The 19,972-nt window shown below is 45.3% G+C and overlaps 1 protein-coding gene across 24 annotated transcripts in view; it reads left to right on the top strand.

The window, feature by feature from the left end:
* The window catches only part of ADGRL3 (adhesion G protein-coupled receptor L3), a 667,301-nt gene that overhangs the window by 556,395 nt on the left and 90,934 nt on the right, over positions 1–19,972 (top strand). For 23 of the 24 annotated variants that reach the window (XM_064148540.1, XM_064148545.1, XM_064148522.1 and 20 more), the window contains 4 exons: positions 6,745–6,928; positions 8,275–8,397; positions 11,167–11,375; positions 12,093–12,269. In XM_064148540.1, coding sequence (XP_064004610.1) covers positions 6,745–6,928; positions 8,275–8,397; positions 11,167–11,375; positions 12,093–12,269 — 693 coding nt within the window. The remainder of the gene's footprint in view (positions 1–6,744; positions 6,929–8,274; positions 8,398–11,166; positions 11,376–12,092; positions 12,270–19,972) is intronic. The other variant, XM_064148524.1, reaches the window with a different exon arrangement.

Here is a 19,972-nt window from a genome sequence, read left to right as displayed (position 1 = left end):
GTGTATGTGCCTTGCTTACCACAGGATGTAAACAGGAGCAAAACAAATCTGGGCAAGTCAGAGTCCTTAGATTTAATGGCTCCAGGTTCTTTGTCCTTTTTCCCATGGATACTTCTCTCAACAACAGAAAGAGGGAGAGCAGAAAAACATGTCTGGGCAAGCCATGGCTATTCTGACCTATTCAAGCCTTCCACGACAATTGTCCCAGCCACGTGGTAGCCTGTCCACATGGCGATGGTGTGGCAGGGTGGCTTGCTGCTAGTGCAGGCCAAATTGAGCACATTATCTGAGAAGATACACAGACAGGAGGCAAATCCTCCATGGCTTTCAGGAGGCTATGGGATTGGCCAAGCACCTGGGTGCAACAGGATCCAGGTTTGGAGGCTGGAACACTCTGGGTAGGTGCTGTATAGCAAGAGTGGTGGGAATGACAGGTCCCGATGTCACTGGCCGTTGGTAGGCTTGACCAGAGTCAAACCAACTCAGGCTTGGCTGAGCTCAGGTGGGTAGCTGCTTCCCAGAGCAGGGCAAGCAGTTTCAGACCCTTTTTTCAGTTTGTGAGGCGGGCAGAGTCAGTGTCTTCTGTTCATAGGAGAGGTAGGCTCCCAGCTACACGCCATGCAGAGGCATGCAAGGCAGAACAGGTACCAAGCAAACCAAAACCAGCAGCAGCAAACAAACAAGTTGGCTAAGTTTCTAAGACGTTTTGTCGAATCTCTTTGACCAGTAGCAACAAACAAAAACACCCCTAAGGGGAATCCTAGGCCATTTCACCAAGAAGGTTCCACCTTAACACAAAGGGGAACTTCTTTGCTGTAAGGGTCACGGAGCACTGGAACAAGCTCCCCAGAGAGGTTGTCGAGTTTCCTCCTCCGGAGACTTTCAAGGCCCATCTGAATGTGCTCTTCTATGACCTGAGCTAGATTATGGTCCTGTTCTGGCAGGGGGCTGGACTCGATGATCTCTTTTGGTCCCTTCCAATCCCTGACATCCTGTGATCCTGTGAAAGGAAAGCACACATGTTCAGCATCATGACCTGTGTTTACCAAAAACAAAGCAGGCTGCCTAACAAGACGAAAAATGGTGTTTCTGTGGCAGACTGAGAGGCACCAAGGCTTTTGTCTGCTCTTCCTACTTCTTCTAGCCTGGGAAGGAGAGAAAGCAGGGGACAAGGTATGTTTAGGACATGCAGAGACATGTCTTGGATAAGTATTTTAGGTACAATTTGGACCTTCCACCACACAGTGCATCTGCTCCATGATGAGTTTTTCATTTTCACTCTGCACCTAAAAGTGGGTTTTGTGCTCTTTTCCTCCACTGATCTGCTATAAAACCACAAATCACTCTTAAGAGGTGGGCTTAGTAATGTTCTAGCATGCTTCAAGTTAAAATGGTGATACACTTGTTTTGAAGATCTCAGACAAGACCAGAATCTGAAACTACAAGCAATGTCTAAGGCTGTGCCTGTCTGGTTGCGCTCCACAGTCTGCTCTACCTTTCTCAGACAGGTTGAACAAGCCTTTTTTGGTGAAACTGAGCCAGCTAACACCTTTGGTTCAGGAGTAGCTGCACAAGCATTGCTTGTTTCATGCCACAGCATGAAATGGTTTGAGTTGGAAGTGAAGGTTGGTTTGCGTGGGAAGGTCCCAGATTTCATGTGATTTTAGTCTACTGATGCCAAGCAAAGCCTGTTCCCGTAGCTCCTTCTGTCCTCATTTTTCAGTGTGTTGCATGATCAAGGAAGGGAAGTGTTAGCAATATGAGACAAGGCCTTAACAGCTGCCAGAAAGCAGATACTTCAATTAGAGATGTCTTTGCAAAAGCAGTGCTTTAGTGCCCTGTGCCACTGTTCTCATTGTCTCAAATCTGTGGTAGGAGGTGACACCTCGATGTAGTTTCCATGCAAAATAATCATAGACTCGTGGAATTATTAAGGTAGGAAAAGACCTTTAAGACCATCAAGTCCAACCAATATGTACAGCATGTTCAATCTCCTCCCAAGGAGGTGATCTTTTGGAAGGAGGGACAAGCTACTGCTTTGAAAACTACTCAGCAGAAGAATTCAATGAGTATTCCCTGTAAGGCTCATGTTCACTTGCCATAGAATCATAAAATAGTTTGGTTTGGAAGGAATCTTTAAAGGCTATCTAGTCCAACTCCCCTGCAGGTCGTGAAGCAGTATTTTCTCCAGTGTTAAGCCTGTTAAGCCTGTTGGTGGCTTTATTCTTCCACCAGCTGCTCGGCAGGTGGCCAAAATGAGCAATAAAGGTTTAGAGATGTTCTAACCCTCTATAGAGCTGTTGGTTTTCAAAGGCTAGGGTTAAGCACCATAGAACAATACAGTCTGGTCCTGAATTTGGCAGTGAGATGAGTATGTCTGACATCTCAAAGAATCAGTAATGGTGTGGGTCAGAAGAGTGGAAGAGACCTGGAGGAGGCCATTGAGTCCAACCCACCTGCCAAGGCAGTTCACCTAATCAGTTTACACAGGAATGTGTACAAGTGGGCTTTGAATGTTGCCAAAGATAAAAACTCCAGCAGCTCTCTTGGCAACTTGTTCCAGTGCACCATCACCCTTAAATTAGTTCCTCCTCCTGTTTAGATGAAACATTTTTAATGTTCACGTTTGTGCTCGTTACCCCTTGTTCTATCACTGGGCACCACTACAGAAAGCCTGGTCCCATCCTCCTGACACTTATCCTTTAAGTATTGATGAGATCCCTCCTCAGTCTTCTCTTTTCCAGACTAAAAAGCCCCAATTCTCTCAGTCTTTCCATGTAAGACATCATCTTTGTGCCCATTTGCTATACGCACTCCAGTATGTCTCTGTCTTGACCTGATGACCCCAGAACTGGACACAATACTCCAGACATGGACTCACTATAGCAGAGTAGAGGGAAAGGAAAATGTTCCTTGACCTGCTGTCCACACTCTTATTGATGCACCCCAAGATGCCATTGGCCTTCTTGGCCCCACGGGCACATTGCTGGCTTACAGTCATCCTGTTGTCCACCAGGACCATCCTTTTCTCTAGATCTTCTCTCCAGCAGTTGGTCCACAGCATGTACTGATGGAGGGGCTGTTCTTCCCCAGATGCAGGCCTTACTGAATATCATTCAATTTCTCCCTGAGCAGCTTTCCAGCCTGTATAAAGGGACTCTTAGTGTCTTCCAGTGTTGGCTCCCAATGAAGGACATATTTTACATTACAAAATCTACTGTTGTCAAAGAGCAGTGCCTTGGATGTTAGTCCAAGGAGAGAGAGTGAGATAAATGAATATTGTGCCACTGGATGGGTACTCCCCTCCTAGCTTTGATCTGTGTCACACGGAATCATAGAATGGTCTGTGTTGGAAGGGACCTTCAAGGTCATCTAGTTCCAACCCTTCAGCCATGGGCAGGGACACCTTCCACTAGACCAGATATTTTCAGCAGCCATTTCTAGAGGGGAAAAGAGTAAAAATAAATGAACAAGCAAAATTCAGTTTTACACAACAAAAGATCTGTCATGAAAGGAATCGATGCGCTGTGTAAGAGTGGCCTTTCAGTAAAGTGTAATTACTGCAAGGTTCCTAATTAGTTGCCTTTTGACAACACAGCTTCTAATACCAATTTGTAAGTGTCTGTGGAGGATGGTTTACATTTTGTTTCTGTTTTGTAACCTCAGGACAAAATCAAGAAACCATGAGCACATGCCCTTATTTGGGATTAAAAAATCACTCTCCCAGTGCAACTTATTAACATTTCTTGATGCTGAATGTACAGTCTGTGGTGCAATAATGAAAGGAATCACCATCACGGGATTTGTCTTCTGTGCTTGGCATGTTCTTGCTCCTCTCTCTATCCGATTGTAGCCACTGCTGGTGATGTGAATGGTCCAATGAGTCTAATATTCCCTACTCCAGGATGGCTGCACTTTACACGCCTATATATTGTAAGGTGTCTGGTTTTACATGATAGGTGCCCTGACATAACTTACAACTGCACCTACATATCTTGAGATGGAATCATCGAATCAGATGGGTTGTAGGTGGCTTTTGAGATCATCAAGTCCAACAGATCGCCGAGTGCTCACAATCCCACCACTACTGCTAAGCCACTACGACTAAACCACATCCCTCAGCACAATATCCATGCCTGTTTTAAATACCTTCTCAGTGCCTGAGAACTTTCTGTGAAGAAATTTTTCCTGATATCCAGCCTGAACCTTACCTGGCACAACTTGAGGTCATTTGCATATGAAAAGATATCGACCCTCACCTTACTCTAGCCTCATTTCAGGGAGTTGTAGAGAGCAATGAGGTCTCCTCTCAGCCTTCTCTTTCTCCAGACTAAACAACCCCAGTTTCCTCAGCTACTCCTCATAAGACCTGTTCCCCAAACCCTTTACCAGGACTCACTCCACCACCTCAATGGCTTGCTTATAGTGAGAGGCCAAAGGAGTGGGAAATGGGAAACCACAGATTCATTTCTGTTGGAAAAGACCTTTATGATCATTGAGCTTGACACTGCTGTATCTTCTACACTGAATCTTCCTCTGACCATAGAATCACCTGAACAGGTGTTTGACCCACCTAAGAAATGCTGTCTTTGCCTTAAATGCAAAGACACGGGAGGATACTTGTCCCATGTGTCTGCCTTCCCACTCTTCCTGCTTCTGTGACCAACTTTTCCCAGTTGGCCTCTCTGCCTCAAGAGACACTGTTGCTTTAACAGCTGGTTTGTTTCATGGAAACACCTACCTCAGCTCCTGTCCAAAAGGCAAACATTTCATTAGCACCTCATCTCCTTGGCTTCAGACTGCAGCACTCAGCCCTAATGAAGTGCCGCGCTCAGAAATATGATGCGGGGAACACTTGATTAATGCACTGAGACAGGTGAGGGGAGTGACCCGCTGCAAAGAGCTAGGGACTGAATTCATCTCTGATGTAATACCATTGAAAGCAATCTACAAACTTTCTTCAGATACATGCTGAAGACCTGACCTAAAGTCCTTGGAAAACATAAAGTCCCAGATCCAAAACTCCGTTAAGTGACTGGAGTCAGGTTAGTTACTTTAAGAGGATGAATGCTTATCAGCACTGAGTCTGCTGGGTGGGGAGTAGACACTGTGCTGCACAACTTACCTTAGAATCATACAATGATTTAATTTGGAAGAGACTCCTAAGATCTTAGTCCAACCATAAGCTTAAGACCACCATGGCCATTAAACCATGTCCCAAAATGCTGTATCAACATGCTTCCTGAACACCTCCAGGTATGGTGACTCCACTACCTCCCTGGGCAGCTTGTTCCAGGGCCTGACCACTCTTGCAGCAAAGACATTGTTCGTACTCTCCAATCTAAACCTCACTTGGCACAATTTCAAGCCGTTCCCTCTCCTCCTATCACTTGTTACTAAGAAAAATCCAACCCCCACGTGGTTTCAGGCTCTTTTCAGGGAGTTATAGAGAGCACCTGCTCCTCACCAGACCTGTGTTCCTTACCCCTCACCAGCTTTATGACCTATAGTCACCTATAGGTCTCTGGACTTATTCCAGTACCTCAGTGTTGTTCTAGTTGCAAGGAGCCCCAAACTTGGAGAATACGAAATCTTGGTGTTCTGTCTCAAATTTCAGTACATACCAAAGTACTTCCATGAAAGTGAGGATGCCACAAGGCATCCTTTTTACTTGCAATATGTTGGAATCCCATGGGACTGCCCTTGTCTTGCAATACGGAGGTGTGAGTTTGGTGTCTACGTGTGCGGTGTGCAGAGAATTGCTATGAATGGCAATTTAATCTCTAAGGCAAGGCTGGTGGCTGCACGCAGCAGTAACTAGCAGTGGAGGTGTTTCTTTGTGGGGCAGATCTTGCCTGGTGGCTAGACAGTAACCAGCAGAAGAAACCATGGTCAAATACCTCTTTTTCTACCCTTTGCTCTGCACAATCAGTTCTATCAACTGATAAGGCTGGTCTTACTAAATATTATTTGGAAGGTAGTAAAGTCAGCTCTGATTAGTAACTAAGAAAGGGACTCAGGCTGAGCAGAATTTTCAGGCTGAGTAGGCTTTGCTGCTGCTGAGGTCAGTGCCATTTCATGTGATCCTGGTTGAGCATCCAGATTAACCTGTGGGAAGTTCTCCATGGGAGAGCTCTCATGCATGACAAAGCAGAAGGTGCACTGCAGGAGGGAGTGAAGTTGTCACCACAAGGCTGACTCCTTGCTGAGTGGAGGAAATGTAGTGTCTTACCTAACTCTCTATGGACACCTGCTGCTTCTCTGGGTGAAGTGACATAACTCAGCTGTCCTTATGTCTTCATGACTGCCTAACCAGAGGTTATGTGGTGGAAAACACTCTACTACTCTTCAAATCCTGGTGCTGCAGGTAGCAGCAACCTGCTTCGTAGATAGGTTTTGAAATTATTTTCCTGCATGTTTCCCTAATCTTCTCATCATCTCCTCTCTGCCCCTCTCAACCCTAATTCCTTCTTACTCCAAGCCCATAACTGCTGATAACCAAAGCAGAAAAGTGCTATCACCAGACTGCATTTAGGAGAAAATCAACATTTCTTAGCACTTCCATCTGGTGGGAATAATGATGCCTAGCTTTGTTGCAGGCTGCCCTGGTGGGTGGGAAAAAGAGATGCTGGTCTCTCCCTGTAAACTGATGTGTGTGGAAGATGGGGCTGGGCATATGGCAGAGGTCTCGATGATGCTTTAGGTTCACTAGAGCCCTTTTTCATTCAACCCTCTCCCTTGCAGGCCATGGTGGAGACAGTGAACAACCTGCTGCAGCCACAGGCTCTGAATGCGTGGAGGGACCTGAATGCAAGTGAACAGCAGCGTGCAGCCACCAAGTTACTTGACACCGTGGAGGACAGTGCCTTTGTGCTGGCTGATAACTTGCTGAAGACTGACATTGTCCGGGAGAACACTGACAACATCCGTAAGAGACTGTTCCCAGAAATGCTGACAGCAGCCCAAGGAAGAGTAAAGCCTGGGAAACCTGGCTTTGATCTGGGCTCCTAGGCTAACAGGAGAGCAATTTCAGAGAATCATAGAATGGTAGGAGTTGAAAGGCACCTCAGGATATCAATGAATCCAACACCCCTGCCAGAGCAGGATCACCTAGGACACGTCACACAGGAATGCACCCAGATGGGTCTCAAAAATCTCTAGAAAAGGAGACTCCACAATGTCTCTGGGCAGTCTGCTCCAGTGCTCTGTCACCCTCACAAAAAAGAAGTTTTTCCTCATGTTGAGATGGAACTCCCTGTATTGCAGTTTGTATCCATCACCTCTTGTCCTGTCACAGGACACCACTGAAAAGAGCTTGGCTGCTTCTTCTTGATGCCCACCCTTCAGATATTTATAAAAGTTGATAAGATTTCCTCTTAGCCTTCTCTTCTCCATACCAAACAGCCCCAATTTCACAGAATCAGAGAACGTTAGGGGTTGGAAGGGATTTTGAGAGGTCATCCAACTCCCTAAAAAAACAGGATCACCCAGAGTAGGTCACATAGGAGTGTATCGAATTTGTTAGAAGTGTCTCGGTCCTTTGTCTGAAGGACTTAAAATTCTTTCCAAAATTGCTTAAAAGAATGAGGCAGCTTCTCCCTTCTTTAAATCCCATGAAAAATTATCGACTCCATGGAAATAGAGTATCCAACCTGCCTTTTCTACTCCTGCCTTTGAGGACGAAGCTGCTTCCTTCGTCCTGAGAGCGCTGCTTCCCAGGGAGGTTGTTCATCCAACCATGATTGTGTTCCATTTCATACAAATTTATGTCTTTATTTGGCTGATTGTTGATTTTAATTAAAACCCAAGCATGATGGAGAGCAGCAGCACTCCCACTGTGCATATGTAAAATGAGAACAACTTTTCTTTCTATTGCTCTGCATCCAGATCCCCAGCACCGATCACATTTGCAGAAAGTACCAATCGCCAGTGGCGATGAAGTAGCAGTTTCAGGTTTTCATTTTAACTGTTGTGTCCTTAATATCCTGAAGCCCTTGTTTACAAGAACTGGTTGTCTTTTTGTTTTCCACAGAGAGAGTAGAATTTATTTGCCTTTTTTTCCCCCTTTTATTTATTTGAAATTAAATTTTAAACTTCTTCTGGGCAAAGATTTGAAATGAAATAGGAGCCTAAACAGATTCTAACGTGAAACATCATGAGTTCATTCCTCTGCTCTCCGATGGTCTAACAACACCATTTTGTGGCTTTGAAGCAATAATTGTGTCAATTATTTTGGCAGAGATTTTTCTTAGTGTTGGTCTCTCTTCCACACAGAGCTGGAAGTTGCGAGACTAAGCACAGATGGGAACCTGGAAGACCTGAAGTTTCCCCAGAACATGGGCCATGGGAGTGCCATCCAGCTGTCAGCAAATACCTTGAAGCAAAATGGTCGAAATGGTGAGTCCAGCACCTGCAGCCATGCAAGCCTTGTGGATCAGTCATGCTTTAGGCATTGCTCAACCAGTTGTATGTATAGTATTAATTAACAAAATTATAGAACAGCTTGGGTTGGAAAGAATCTTCAAGACTATCTCGTTCTAACCCTGTGCCATAAGCAGGGACACCTCCTACTAAACCAGGTTGATCAAGGCCCCATCCAGCTTGCCTTTCAATGCTGCCAGGGTTGGAACCTCCACAACCTCTCTAGGCACCTTTTGCATTGCCTTACCAACCCTGTGTGGAAGGATTGTTTCCTAGTGTTTAGTCCAAATGGATCTTCTTCCAGTTTGAAGCCATTACCTCTCATCCTTTGTTGAAATTCCCTCTCCAGCAATCCTGTAACCCAATTTAAATCCTGGAATCATAGAATCAACCAGGTTGGAAGAGACCTCCAAGATTATCCAGACCAACCTATCCCCCAGCCCTATCCAGTCAACTAGACCATGGCACCAAGTGCCTCATCGAGTCTTTTCTTGAAGACCTCCAGGGACAGTGCCTCCACCACCTCCCTGGGCAGCCCTGTAACCTTCTCTTTGCCAGGCTGAACAGCCTTAGCTCTCACAGCCTGTCCCCGCTGGGGAGATTCTCCAGCCCTCTGATCATTTTCATAGCCTCCTCTGCACTCTCTCCAACAGTTCCACATCCTTCTTGTGTTGGGGGCTCCAAAACTGGACACAGAACTTCAGGTGGGGTGTCAGAAGCTGGGGTGATTTCTATAGAAGCAAAAAGCACTTCCCCACAACTAATAAACATGAAGACAAATGAATCAGCTTGGACTCTTATTGGTAATCTGTGAAATAGTTTGGAATAAAAGGCAACTTGGATGGTTTCAGTTCATAAGAGTTGCCTGGTGGCCTGGGGTTTCTGCAGGGCCCTCTAATAGTGAGGATTGTGTGGAAGAGGCAATATCTGGTTGCCAAATTAAGAAAAGGGAGTTATTTTGAAATTAAATATCTGCATTTTTTTCTTTACTTTTCATGTGGAATGGAAATTTTGTTGGAAAGTTTGGGGCTTCTTCTTCCAGATTTGTCCTCATAACTTGTTGAGGTAGCCATAATTTATTAATGGGCTTAAATTATTTGTTTCTACAGCGCAACAGGTCAGAACAAAAGATGCTTTTGTGGAAATATCTACAGAAGCCTGGAGAACAAAGTGTTATGTCAGGTGTGAAATAGGCCACCTGGTCTCTTTCTGCTGGAGCCAGTTGCACCCACTGACACCAAAAATAACCCCATCTTCTCTGGCTATTTTCTGTCAATCCATTTGCTTCAAAAAGTTTCTTTTGAGGGAGACAGTTCTGCCCTTTTTATCCATGGGCTGCTTGTTGCATCTCATAGTGCTTCCTGGGACTGCAGGAAGAGGTGAATTTTCAGGGGTTCATAGAATGGTTTGGATAGGAAGGGACTTTCGAGGTCATCTAGTTCCAACCCCACTCCATCACGGGTAGGTGTTCCAGGTTAAACTCATCTCTGGTGGGGGCATGGTTTGGAAACTTGACCCCCAGGTCAAAGTTTATCCCACTTCCTATCCACAACTGTATTTAAGAGGCAGTTGAGTCTCCTACTCTCTCTTGCTCCTGCTTCTGCAAAGATGTCCTTTGTTGCTGCTGCTCCTGTTAACCATATGGCCAGTTTAACCATGTGGACAACCCTGCTACCTCCTACATCCAAGGACAATCCATCTCAAACCAGAGAATCCACTACCTTCCAATTTGGTTTTGTATATACATCTGTATCTGTTACTTTCCCTTATATCTCTGTACCCTCCTTTTACTTTAAATACCTTTTAGTTATTGTTAAAATTATCTTTTAACTTCCAAATTGGTGCAAGGCTGTTCTTTGGGTATTTTACCCTTTTTACTCTTCTACCTGATTTTTTTCCCATATGGGGAAATGGGAGGCATCCTAAGTTTTGTTCAGTTGGGCTTCTGAACTCTGGGAAGCTTAAACAGCAGCAGTATAGACACCTCTCACTGGACCAGATTTCTCAGAGCCTCTAGGCCCTCATCTTGCATCCATGTACCTCATCTTCTTCCTGTCAAATTTTCTCTTCATGAAGTTTTAAATTAGGCTTAGAGAAGAGATTTCAATAGAATCATAGAATGCCAGGTTGGAAGGGACCCCAAGGATCACTTGGTCCAATCTTTCATAGAATCAACCAGGTTGGAAGAGACCTCCAAAATCATCCAGTCCAACCTAGCACCCAGCCCTAGCCACTCAACTAGACCATGGCACTAAGTGCCTCATCCAGGCATTGCTTGAACACCTCCAGGGATGGTGACTCCACCACCTCCCTGGGCAGCCCATTCCAATGCCAATCACTCTCTCTGGGAAGAGCTTCCTCCTAACATCCAGCCTATACTTCCCCCAGCACAACTTGAGACTGTGTCCCCTTGTTCTACTACTGGTTGCCTAGGAGAAGAGACCAACCCCCACCTGGCTACAGCCTCCCTTCAGGAGGTCCCCCCTGAGCCTCCTCTTCTCCAGGCTAAACAACCCCAGCTCCCTCAGCCTCTCCTCACAGGGTTTGTGTTCCAGGCCTTTCACCAACTTTGTTGCCCTTCTCTGGACACCTTCCAGCACCTCAACACCTCTCTTGAATTGAGAGGGAGATAGTGAAGTTTAAATGAGATGACCCAGCACTCTGTCAAGCCAAGTCTTAAAACTGACCAATACAAAACAAAACAACATGCTCACCTGGATGTATAACCTCTTGCTGCTTTTCTAGGTGAAATCAGGGTGGCTTTTGTGCTCTACAACAACTTGGGCACCTATCTCTCCACGGAGAATGCCAGCATGAAGTTGGGAACAGAAGCAATGTCCACTAATCACTCTGTCATTGTCAACTCCCCTGTCATCACAGCAGCAATAAACAAAGAGTTCAGCAATAAGGTTTACCTTGCTGATCCTGTGGTGTTTACCGTCAAGCACATCAAGGTGAGTGTGGCCAGAAAGATCATCCGTTTTGTTTTTCTTCTTCTCAATTCCTAACCCAAAGTGATGCAAAAGTTGGCTGCTGTGAGCACCCCCCACCCCCAGCAGCTCTTTGATTAGATTTTGAGTTATTCATTTGTTCCCTTTGCACTTTGTGTTATTTATGGAGAACGTCCCTTTTGTGTTGCGTTAATAAAAGTGAGAGAAGAGTCTCCTTTGAGCTGCTGCCTATTGCTCAGTTGCTGACACATGTCGTTCTCTAATTAAAAAATACCAATATATTAGAATAGTCCATAATATTATTTTATCATAGTGGCAGGGGATATTAGAGGGAAGTGGAATTGCAGTGGAAGAGGACAGCTAGTCCTCCTGTTAGCCAAGCACAATCATTGCGAAAGTTGATTGCTTAAAGCAATTAATTTCTCTGCTCTGCAATGCAAATGAAGCAATCTGGTTTTGAAGAGCTGGATTGAGTCTGTGGCTGAAATTAATCAAGAACAAAGAACTAAGTTTGCATTAGCAAAAAGAGCAACAACAATCTAACTTTCTCCAGTCATACTTGACGTATCAACCACTGCTGATGGCCTTCCTGAAATTAGAGGGTGACAGCTACAAAGTGCCTTTGGGAGAAAAATGAACAAGAAAGGAAAAAAAAAACCACATTTAGAAATCTTTGAAACCTTGTAATTTTTATTGCATTGATTCATTTCTTCCCTGCAGCAGTCAGAAGAAAATTTCAATCCCAACTGCTCATTCTGGAGCTACACAAAGCGTACCATGACAGGGTATTGGTCCACCCAAGGATGTCGCCTCCTGACAACTAACAAGACTCACACGACGTGCTCCTGCAATCACCTGACCAACTTTGCAGTCTTGATGGCACATGTGGAAGTTAAGGTATGTGGAGGTGTTGTACATTTAGAGACTGCCAAAGCACTGGGGAGTGGGAGTGGAAAGGATAATTACAGAATCATAGAATGGTTTGGACTGGAAGGGACCATAAAGGTCGCCCAGTTCCAACCCCCTGCCATGGACAGGGACAGTTTCCACTAGACCAGATTGTTCAAGGCCTTGTCCAACCTGACCTCCAGGGAAGGGCATCCATAATCTCCCTGGGTAACCTGTTCCAGTTACATTTTGTTACTGCAACTGGAGCTAGGCATGAAAATTGCTATGACAGTAACTTTAATGGTAGAAACCAGCTCATGGAAATGAGAGCCTCAAACAAATGAAGAATGTAGAGCTGTTAGAGCAGATCCAAAGTAGGCCTATGAAGATTCCCAGAGGAATGGAGCAACTCTCCAGTGAAGACAGGCTGAGTGAATTGGGGTTGTTCATCCTGGAAAGAGGAAGTATCAAGAGAGGTTTTCCAGCATTTTTTTGTATATGAAGAAGGCCTTCATGAGAGCAGGAGAGGAAGTTCCAACAAAGGCATGGAGTGACAGGACAAGGGGAAATGGCTTCAAATTTGAAGATGATGGATTTAGAATAAATATTAGGAGGAAATTCATCCCCATGAGGATAGTGAGGCACTAAAACAGGTTGCCCAGGCAAGGTGTGGAGGCTCCAAGCATGGAGGTGTTGAAAGCCAGGTTGGATGGAGCCTTGAGCAAGCTGGTCTAGTAGGAGGTGTCCATGCCTGTATCATGGGGTTGGTGCTAGATGATCCTGAAAGTCCCTGTGACTCTATGACTCTGTGACCTGCTGCTGCAGTGACGTCTCCATTGCATTGTGCAGGAATCACCACCAGTCCAGGAGACATATCATTAAATATGTGTGGCATAAACCTGGGAGACATCTGAAGAAATGGCCTAGTCAGAGCACAGATTTATGGGTTAGCGACATGCTGCAGTCCCAAGTCTAGCTTTACTATTTTCATAGACTCACAGATTCACAGAATGGTTTGGGTTGGAAAGGACCTCAAATATCAGAGTTCCAACCTCCCTGTCATAGATAGGGACACCATCCACTAGACCTGGTTGCTCAAGGCCTCATCCAGCCTGGCCTTGAACAACTTCACTCCTCGCCCAGCTTATATTTGTGCTTGGGGTTGCTCCAACCCAGATGCAGGACCTTGCGTTTGTCCTTATTGAATTTCATGAGGTTTGCTTGGGCTCACTTCTCCATCCTGTCCAAGTCCCTCTAAATGCCATCCCTTCCCTCCAGCATGTCAAACAGACCACACAGCTTGCTGAGGGTGTACTCAATCTCACTATTCATGCAACTAACAACTGCTTGAAGTTTCAGAAGCAATGTGTCACCTGTCTGGAGGTAACAGATATTCCAGAGTCACTGAAGGGAGGGATTGCACCTGAGAAATGTAGATAGCTTTCCATTCCATGGATGTTCATAAGTGCTCCCCATCCTGCATGGTGCAGATACAAGCTAGCATCATGCAAGCCTCTTCCCAAACTGCAAGCAGATCGACTTTGTCTGCGTGGCATTTCACCCAAACCTCATTAGACTGGTAGTGCTGATGTTATCTCATCTTGCAGAATGTGAGATTGTTGCTTGCCCATGCTTAGCCAACAGGTTGAAAGGAGCTACATCTGAAAGCTTTGAGTGCCAAGGCAGTGTGCAATTAGCTGGTGGTTGTCTCTGGGTGTTAACAAGCGCCCTCAAGACTTTCAGGTCATGTTTTCTCATTTGGCTGCAGCCAGAGTACTATTGCTGTAAGAGCCAAGTTGGCTCCCCTTTGTTGACTCTGATGTAAAGCTTCCTGGCATGTCTGCTTTAGTGATCATCCTGATATAAGGGCAAAGGTGAGTGTGTATCCTGCAAGCTTCACCCCAGTGCCCTTCACTTTGCTGCTCTTGGCAGCACCATCCCATTCTGGTCTGCTGGTAGAGCTAGCCCCATAGCTCCTGGCAAATCAGAAGGTGGCCTCTTTGACATTCCTTATGCTGTTGCAACGTGCTGTTTTTCAAATCTTGGCAGCAGAAGACCTGATGGCTTGGAAAGATGGAGGCTTTAAAATGGTTTATTTTCATTTGTTGACTTGTAGATTGAATATCAGGAAAAAATTCTCTCCTAAACAGAGTAATGAGACACTGGAACAGGCTGCCCAGGGAGGTGGTGAAGTCACCATCTCTGGAGAGGTTTAAGAAATGTGTGGACATGATGCTTTAGGAAATGATTTAATGGCCATGATGGTATTAGTTTGAAGGTTGGGCCAAATGAACTTAGAGATCTTTTCCAGTTGAAACAATTCTGTGGTTTCTCATAGCTATACTTTCAAGCCATTTTATTGTCTTATGTATTGTCCAAAAAGACATTCTTTCCCTCAAGGACTTTTTAGTATTTTTGGAGGTAGAACAATCCTTAGGGAAAGGATGTTGCATAGAATTTGTAGATATATATATATATATATATATATATATGTATTCATAGAATGACTTGGGTTGGAAGAGACCTTAAGGACTATCCAGTTCCAATCTCCTGCCATAAGCAGAGACACCTTCCACTAGACCAAATTTCTCAAGGCCTCATCTAAACTGGCGTTGAAGACCTTTGTGGGGGGCCATCCATGACATCCCTGGACAGCCCACTTCATGGTCTCACCACCCTCACTGTAAAGAAAGATCTCTTATCGTGTTCTGGCCAGTGACTGGGATCGTCAGGGAGAGCTGTCACACACACCACAATTAATGATATTCTTGGAATTTTTCAGCAGCAATAATTTTGTCTGTAATGGAGATTTGGATTTTGCTGACTTCAATTTGTCAAAGGTTTGAATCTGTTGGAAGCATCCTTTAGTGTGATGAGCATCCCCAGCACCCTACCTAATGAGATTGAACATTGGGCATCGAGGGGCACGGACATCCCGAGTCCTGCTCCTTAATCAAAAACCAGCATCAATTTGATGAGCATCACTGCTTGTGAGTGATCTCCCTTCCTGGTAGCATGGCCAAAGAATGTGCTCTCAAGGAGAGACCTCAGTGGCTGCTGTGCAAGCTACAAGATGGGATTTAATTATTAGCAGAGCTTATGTGGCGAGGCGGAGCTGGAAGGTAGCACCACTGAGGAGGTGATTGATGGCCCTCTGGTTCTCTAACATGGAACAGCAATATGTCTTAGTCCAAAGGGGCAGAAAATGACATTGGCTGACCATGGCAGCAAGAATTTATTGGTGTGCTTCAGGAGTGGAGGTTGCTGGGGTCAATTCCAGTCTTAATAGGAGAGCACCTAATTAAGAGGAAGAGATTTGAATTTGAAGGTGCTTTCTGGATGTTAAAGTTAGTTGGACTCAAAGTTTCTTCTTCACCCACATATTTAAGCTTAGGAAGGGTAGGGAGAAATTCCTTCCAGGGAGGGTGGTGAGACACTGGATCAAGTTGCCAGGGAGGTTGTGGATGTCTCATCTGTGAAGATGTTCAAGGCCAGGTAGGATGAGGACTTGAACTACATGGTGTACCTGCCCACAGTGGAGTGGGTTGAACTGGGTGATCTTTAAGGTCCCTTCCAACTCAAACCATTCTATGATATTTCAGTGGACTGAATACTGGTGCCTAACAACAAGAGGCTGTTGTGCCCCTGGGCAGATGTATAGCTGCTTGGAAAAGCTCTGGACTCTTACTCTCAGGTACCAGAGCCCCAGTTAGCATGGGAAAAAGACAGCAAAGCCAGGGAGCTGGACCTGACTGATGCTTTCCTATGCCAATGGATAATCTCACAGACCTGCAGCATTTGCTGCATTTTGGGCAGGAGAACCTCCCTTTAGAGAGACAAAACTTGGAAGAAAAGCCTTGTTTTAATCAGCTGAGAAGTTCAGTTGGCTTTGTGAGGAGAAACAACAGTAGGCTCTTAGGGATATTTTTCTTAAGTATTGAGGTGTTGTAGCACATCCAGAGAAGGGCAGCAAAGTTGGTGAAGAGACTGGAGGAGGTCTGGCGAGGAGCAGCTGAGGAAAATGAGGTTGTTTGGGCTGGAGTAGAAGGGGCTGAGGGGAGAGATCATTGTTCTCTACAACTCCCTGAGAGGAGGTTAGAGTGAGGTGGGAGTTGGTCTATTCTCCCTAGTATCAAGTGATAGAATGAGAGGAAATGGTTTCAGATTGCACCAAGAGGAGGTTTAGGTTGGCTGTTACCTCAGATGTCATTATTACAAGAGTGGTCAGGCACTGGAACAGGCTGCCCAGGGAGACAGTGTAATCACCATCCCTGGAGGTGTTCAGGAAAGGTGTGGACATGGCACTTTGAGATGTGGTTTAGTGGCCATGCTGGTGTTGCACTGATGGTTGGACTTGGTGATCTTAGAGGTCTTTTCCAACCTTAATGATTCCATGATTCTAAATCACAAGATATCTTTAACACGGGTGAGGTCTATGTTAAAGATCTATTGTTTAAATCAGCAGTATACTAGTTTTGACTCTTAAGTGTTCCAAAAGCCACAGTGGTTCTCATGGCAGGAGAGAAAGGAAGCAGTTCAATAAGCCATTCTACCTGTGTAATTGCTGCAGAATTATTCCAACCCTACAAGCTGCTTTTCATAGGAGCTCACACTTTGCATCACATTAATTACAGCAAATGCATCTTAAATGTACCATGGGATAAATCTGCAGTTAGAAAACAAGTTCAGAGCTGCTGGGAAAATGCAATTACAAAAAAGAAACAAAAAATAGAAGAACCCCCACCCAAACCAGAAGCAAAGGTACCTCAGGGTAGATAAATGTTGCTTATCAGTGTGTAGTGAATTCCAGAGCTTATTCTGTTTAAAAACAATAAGCAAAGACCTAAAACAAGAGAGGAAAAAAAAAAAGGGGGAGGGGGGAGGTGTTTAAGCTGTAGCAATTAATGGAAAGCTCTCAGATGTGATTCTACACCACAAACACTTTACACCATGCTAATTATTTGGCGAATGAAAGCAGAAGGAGAGCTAAGGAGGGGAAGGAATAAAAATATATGGAGTCTAAATGGAATGCAGTGGTCCATTGCCTACAGCAATACAGCCACTTGGGATATAAAGAGCCAGCTGAAGCTACTGCAGTGCTGGCTTCTCCATATATTAACACTTGTGGGATTGAACAGCAAGGAGAGAAAGCAGAGGTGGGTGCAAGACTGCAAAACACACCCTGACTGCAAAATGAAGCTAGTGGAGCTGCTGTGGAATGGATTTTGAAAGAGAAATATTTTTGCACCAGCAAAGGGGTTAATTCTCAAAAAAAACCCAACCCTACACCTTGCAAAATGTATTATAGGATCATGGGAAGGGTTGGGTTGGAAGAAAGCTTGAAGATCATCTAATTCCAACCTCCTGCAGTGAGCAGGGACACTGTCTACTAGTCCAGATTGGTCAAGACTTTATCCAGCCTGGATTTCAGTACTTCTGTGTTTAGATCCTCCACAACTTCTCTGGGAAACCTGTTCCAGTGCCTCACCACCCTCACAGGGATGAATTTATTCCTAGTGTCTCATCTAAATCCAGCTTCTTTGAGTCTGAAGTCATTCTCCCTCATCCCATCACTCCCTGCCTCTGTCAAAAGTCCCTCTTCAGCTCTTCTGTATCAAATACTGCAATGTTGTCCCTGGAGATTTCACTTTTTCAGGCTCAAGGTAAGGAGAAAATTCTTCACTGAGAGAGTCATTGGCTACTGGAATGGGCTGCCTGGGGAGGTGGTGGAGTCGCCTTCCCTGGGGCAGTTCAAGGCAAGGTTGGACGTGGCACTTGGTTCCATGGTCTAGCCTTGAGCTCTGTGGTAAAGGTTTGGACTTGATGATCTGTGAAGTCTCTTCCAACCTTGGTGATACTGTGATAACTCTTCCAGACTGTCCCCATAGAGGAGGTTATCCAACCCTCAGATCATCTTTGTGGCCTCCTCTGGACCCACTTTAACAGATCCATGTCCTTGTTTTGGAGGCTTCATAGCTGGACACAGGAGTCCAGGTGGGTCCTAACCAGAGCAGGGAGGCAGAATCCCCTTGTTCCACCTGCTGTCCATGCTGCTGGGGGTGCAGCCCACAACACAGGTGGTTTCTTGGCTCCAAGCTCACATTGCTGGCTCTCATACAACTACTCAGATGTGCTGCTGAGGGCCACAGTTTAGCACCAAACTTGGTAGAGTTAGAGAACAGTTGGACTGGATGATGTTGCAGATCTTTTCTATCCAAAATGAATCTATGATTCTAAACTTGTCCCACTTGGGTCTCTGCCCAGTCCTGCACATTGCCAGCTCCCACTGGGCACCAAGTGGTCATAATCTGAGCTGTGTTTTTATTTACTGCTTGCTTATTCCTCCACCTGCAAACATAATACTCTTTCCATTTCTGGAGGGACAGATTAGGCAAAGGAATGTGTCCTCTGCTGCTGGCAGCTTGGTTTGGCGGCTGTTTTCCTCTACTGATGTTTTTAATAAGGGAGGAAATGGCTGCTCATCTCAGGGAGAGCCATTCTGTCATAAGCTGACATTCCCTGGGATTTGTTTTTATTAGCTCAGCTCTGATGTACAGGCACTGCCAGAGCTGCTCATTGATTTTATTTTTTTCCCCAGTCTGGAGAGCATCTAGGCTGCCTGCTCACCCTGCTGCGGTTGCTGCCAGGGCTGTTGTAACAACTCCTGAATGAGTTGCTGTCAGCAGTCTCCTCCTGTTGCTCTTGGCCTCACCAGACCAAAAGAGAGGCTCCAAAGCCAGAGAAGGGCAGCAAAGCTTGCGAAAGGTCTAGAGAGCAGGTCTTGTGAGGAGTGGCTGAGGGTACTGGGGTTGTTCAGCATGGAGAAAATGAAGCTGAGGTAAGATCTCACTGCTCTCTACAACTCCCTGAAAAGAGGTTGGAACAAGGTAAGCATCAGGCTCTTCTTCCTGGGAGCAAGTGACAGGAGGAGAGGAAATGGCCTCTAGCTGTACTAGGGGAGGTTTAGATTGGTTCTTGACATTCTTTACCTCTACCGAGTCTGCTGCTAAACCATGGCCTTCAGCAACCCATCTCTGCCTCTCTGAACCAACTCCAGGGATGGAGACTCAACCACCTCCCTGGAGATCCTGTTCCAGTTTTCGAGAACCCTTTCAGTCAAGAAGGTTCTTCTGAGATCCAACCTAAAGCTCCCCTCGTGCAACGTGAAGCCATTGCCTCTCATCCTGTTTGCTAATAAGCAGAAGAGACCAACCCCCACCTGGCTTCGAATTCCTTTCAGGGAGTTGTTGAGGGTGAGAAGGTCTCCCCTCAACCTTCTTTTCTCCAGATGAAACAACCCCAGTTCCCTCAGCTGCTCCAGCTCACTACTTCTTTGGACTTGACTAGAAAAACTTCCAATTCATATATATTTTTTTCCCTCTGAGGTGTTTTTAAATTGTGCTTGTTCCCCATTTATTGTTATTATTCCTTCTTCTTTCTTCTTTTGTGAGTCTGTTGAGTTCAAGAAAGGAGGTTGTAATTATAGAGAAGCTGTTTCCATGGTGGTTTCCCAGTACTCCAGGGATGGCTGAATGTGCATAAAATCAATATTAACATTATGATTAATATTAAAAAGAATATTAGTCAGAGTTACAATAATAACACAGCAATGAAGCCTGTGATCCTTGCTAAGGGTGGTGTGCTCAGTGGGCAAGCGACTCTGCCCTGAGGAAGTCCATGAACCTAGATGGCAGAATTCCTCTCCATGAGTA

Source organism: Pogoniulus pusillus, chromosome 9, assembly GCF_015220805.1.
Source record: "Pogoniulus pusillus isolate bPogPus1 chromosome 9, bPogPus1.pri, whole genome shotgun sequence".
In the NCBI taxonomy this organism is placed as follows: Eukaryota; Metazoa; Chordata; class Aves; order Piciformes; family Lybiidae; genus Pogoniulus; species Pogoniulus pusillus.
Note: the sequence above shows the minus strand (reverse complement) of the source record. Positions and strands in the feature narration are given on the sequence as shown.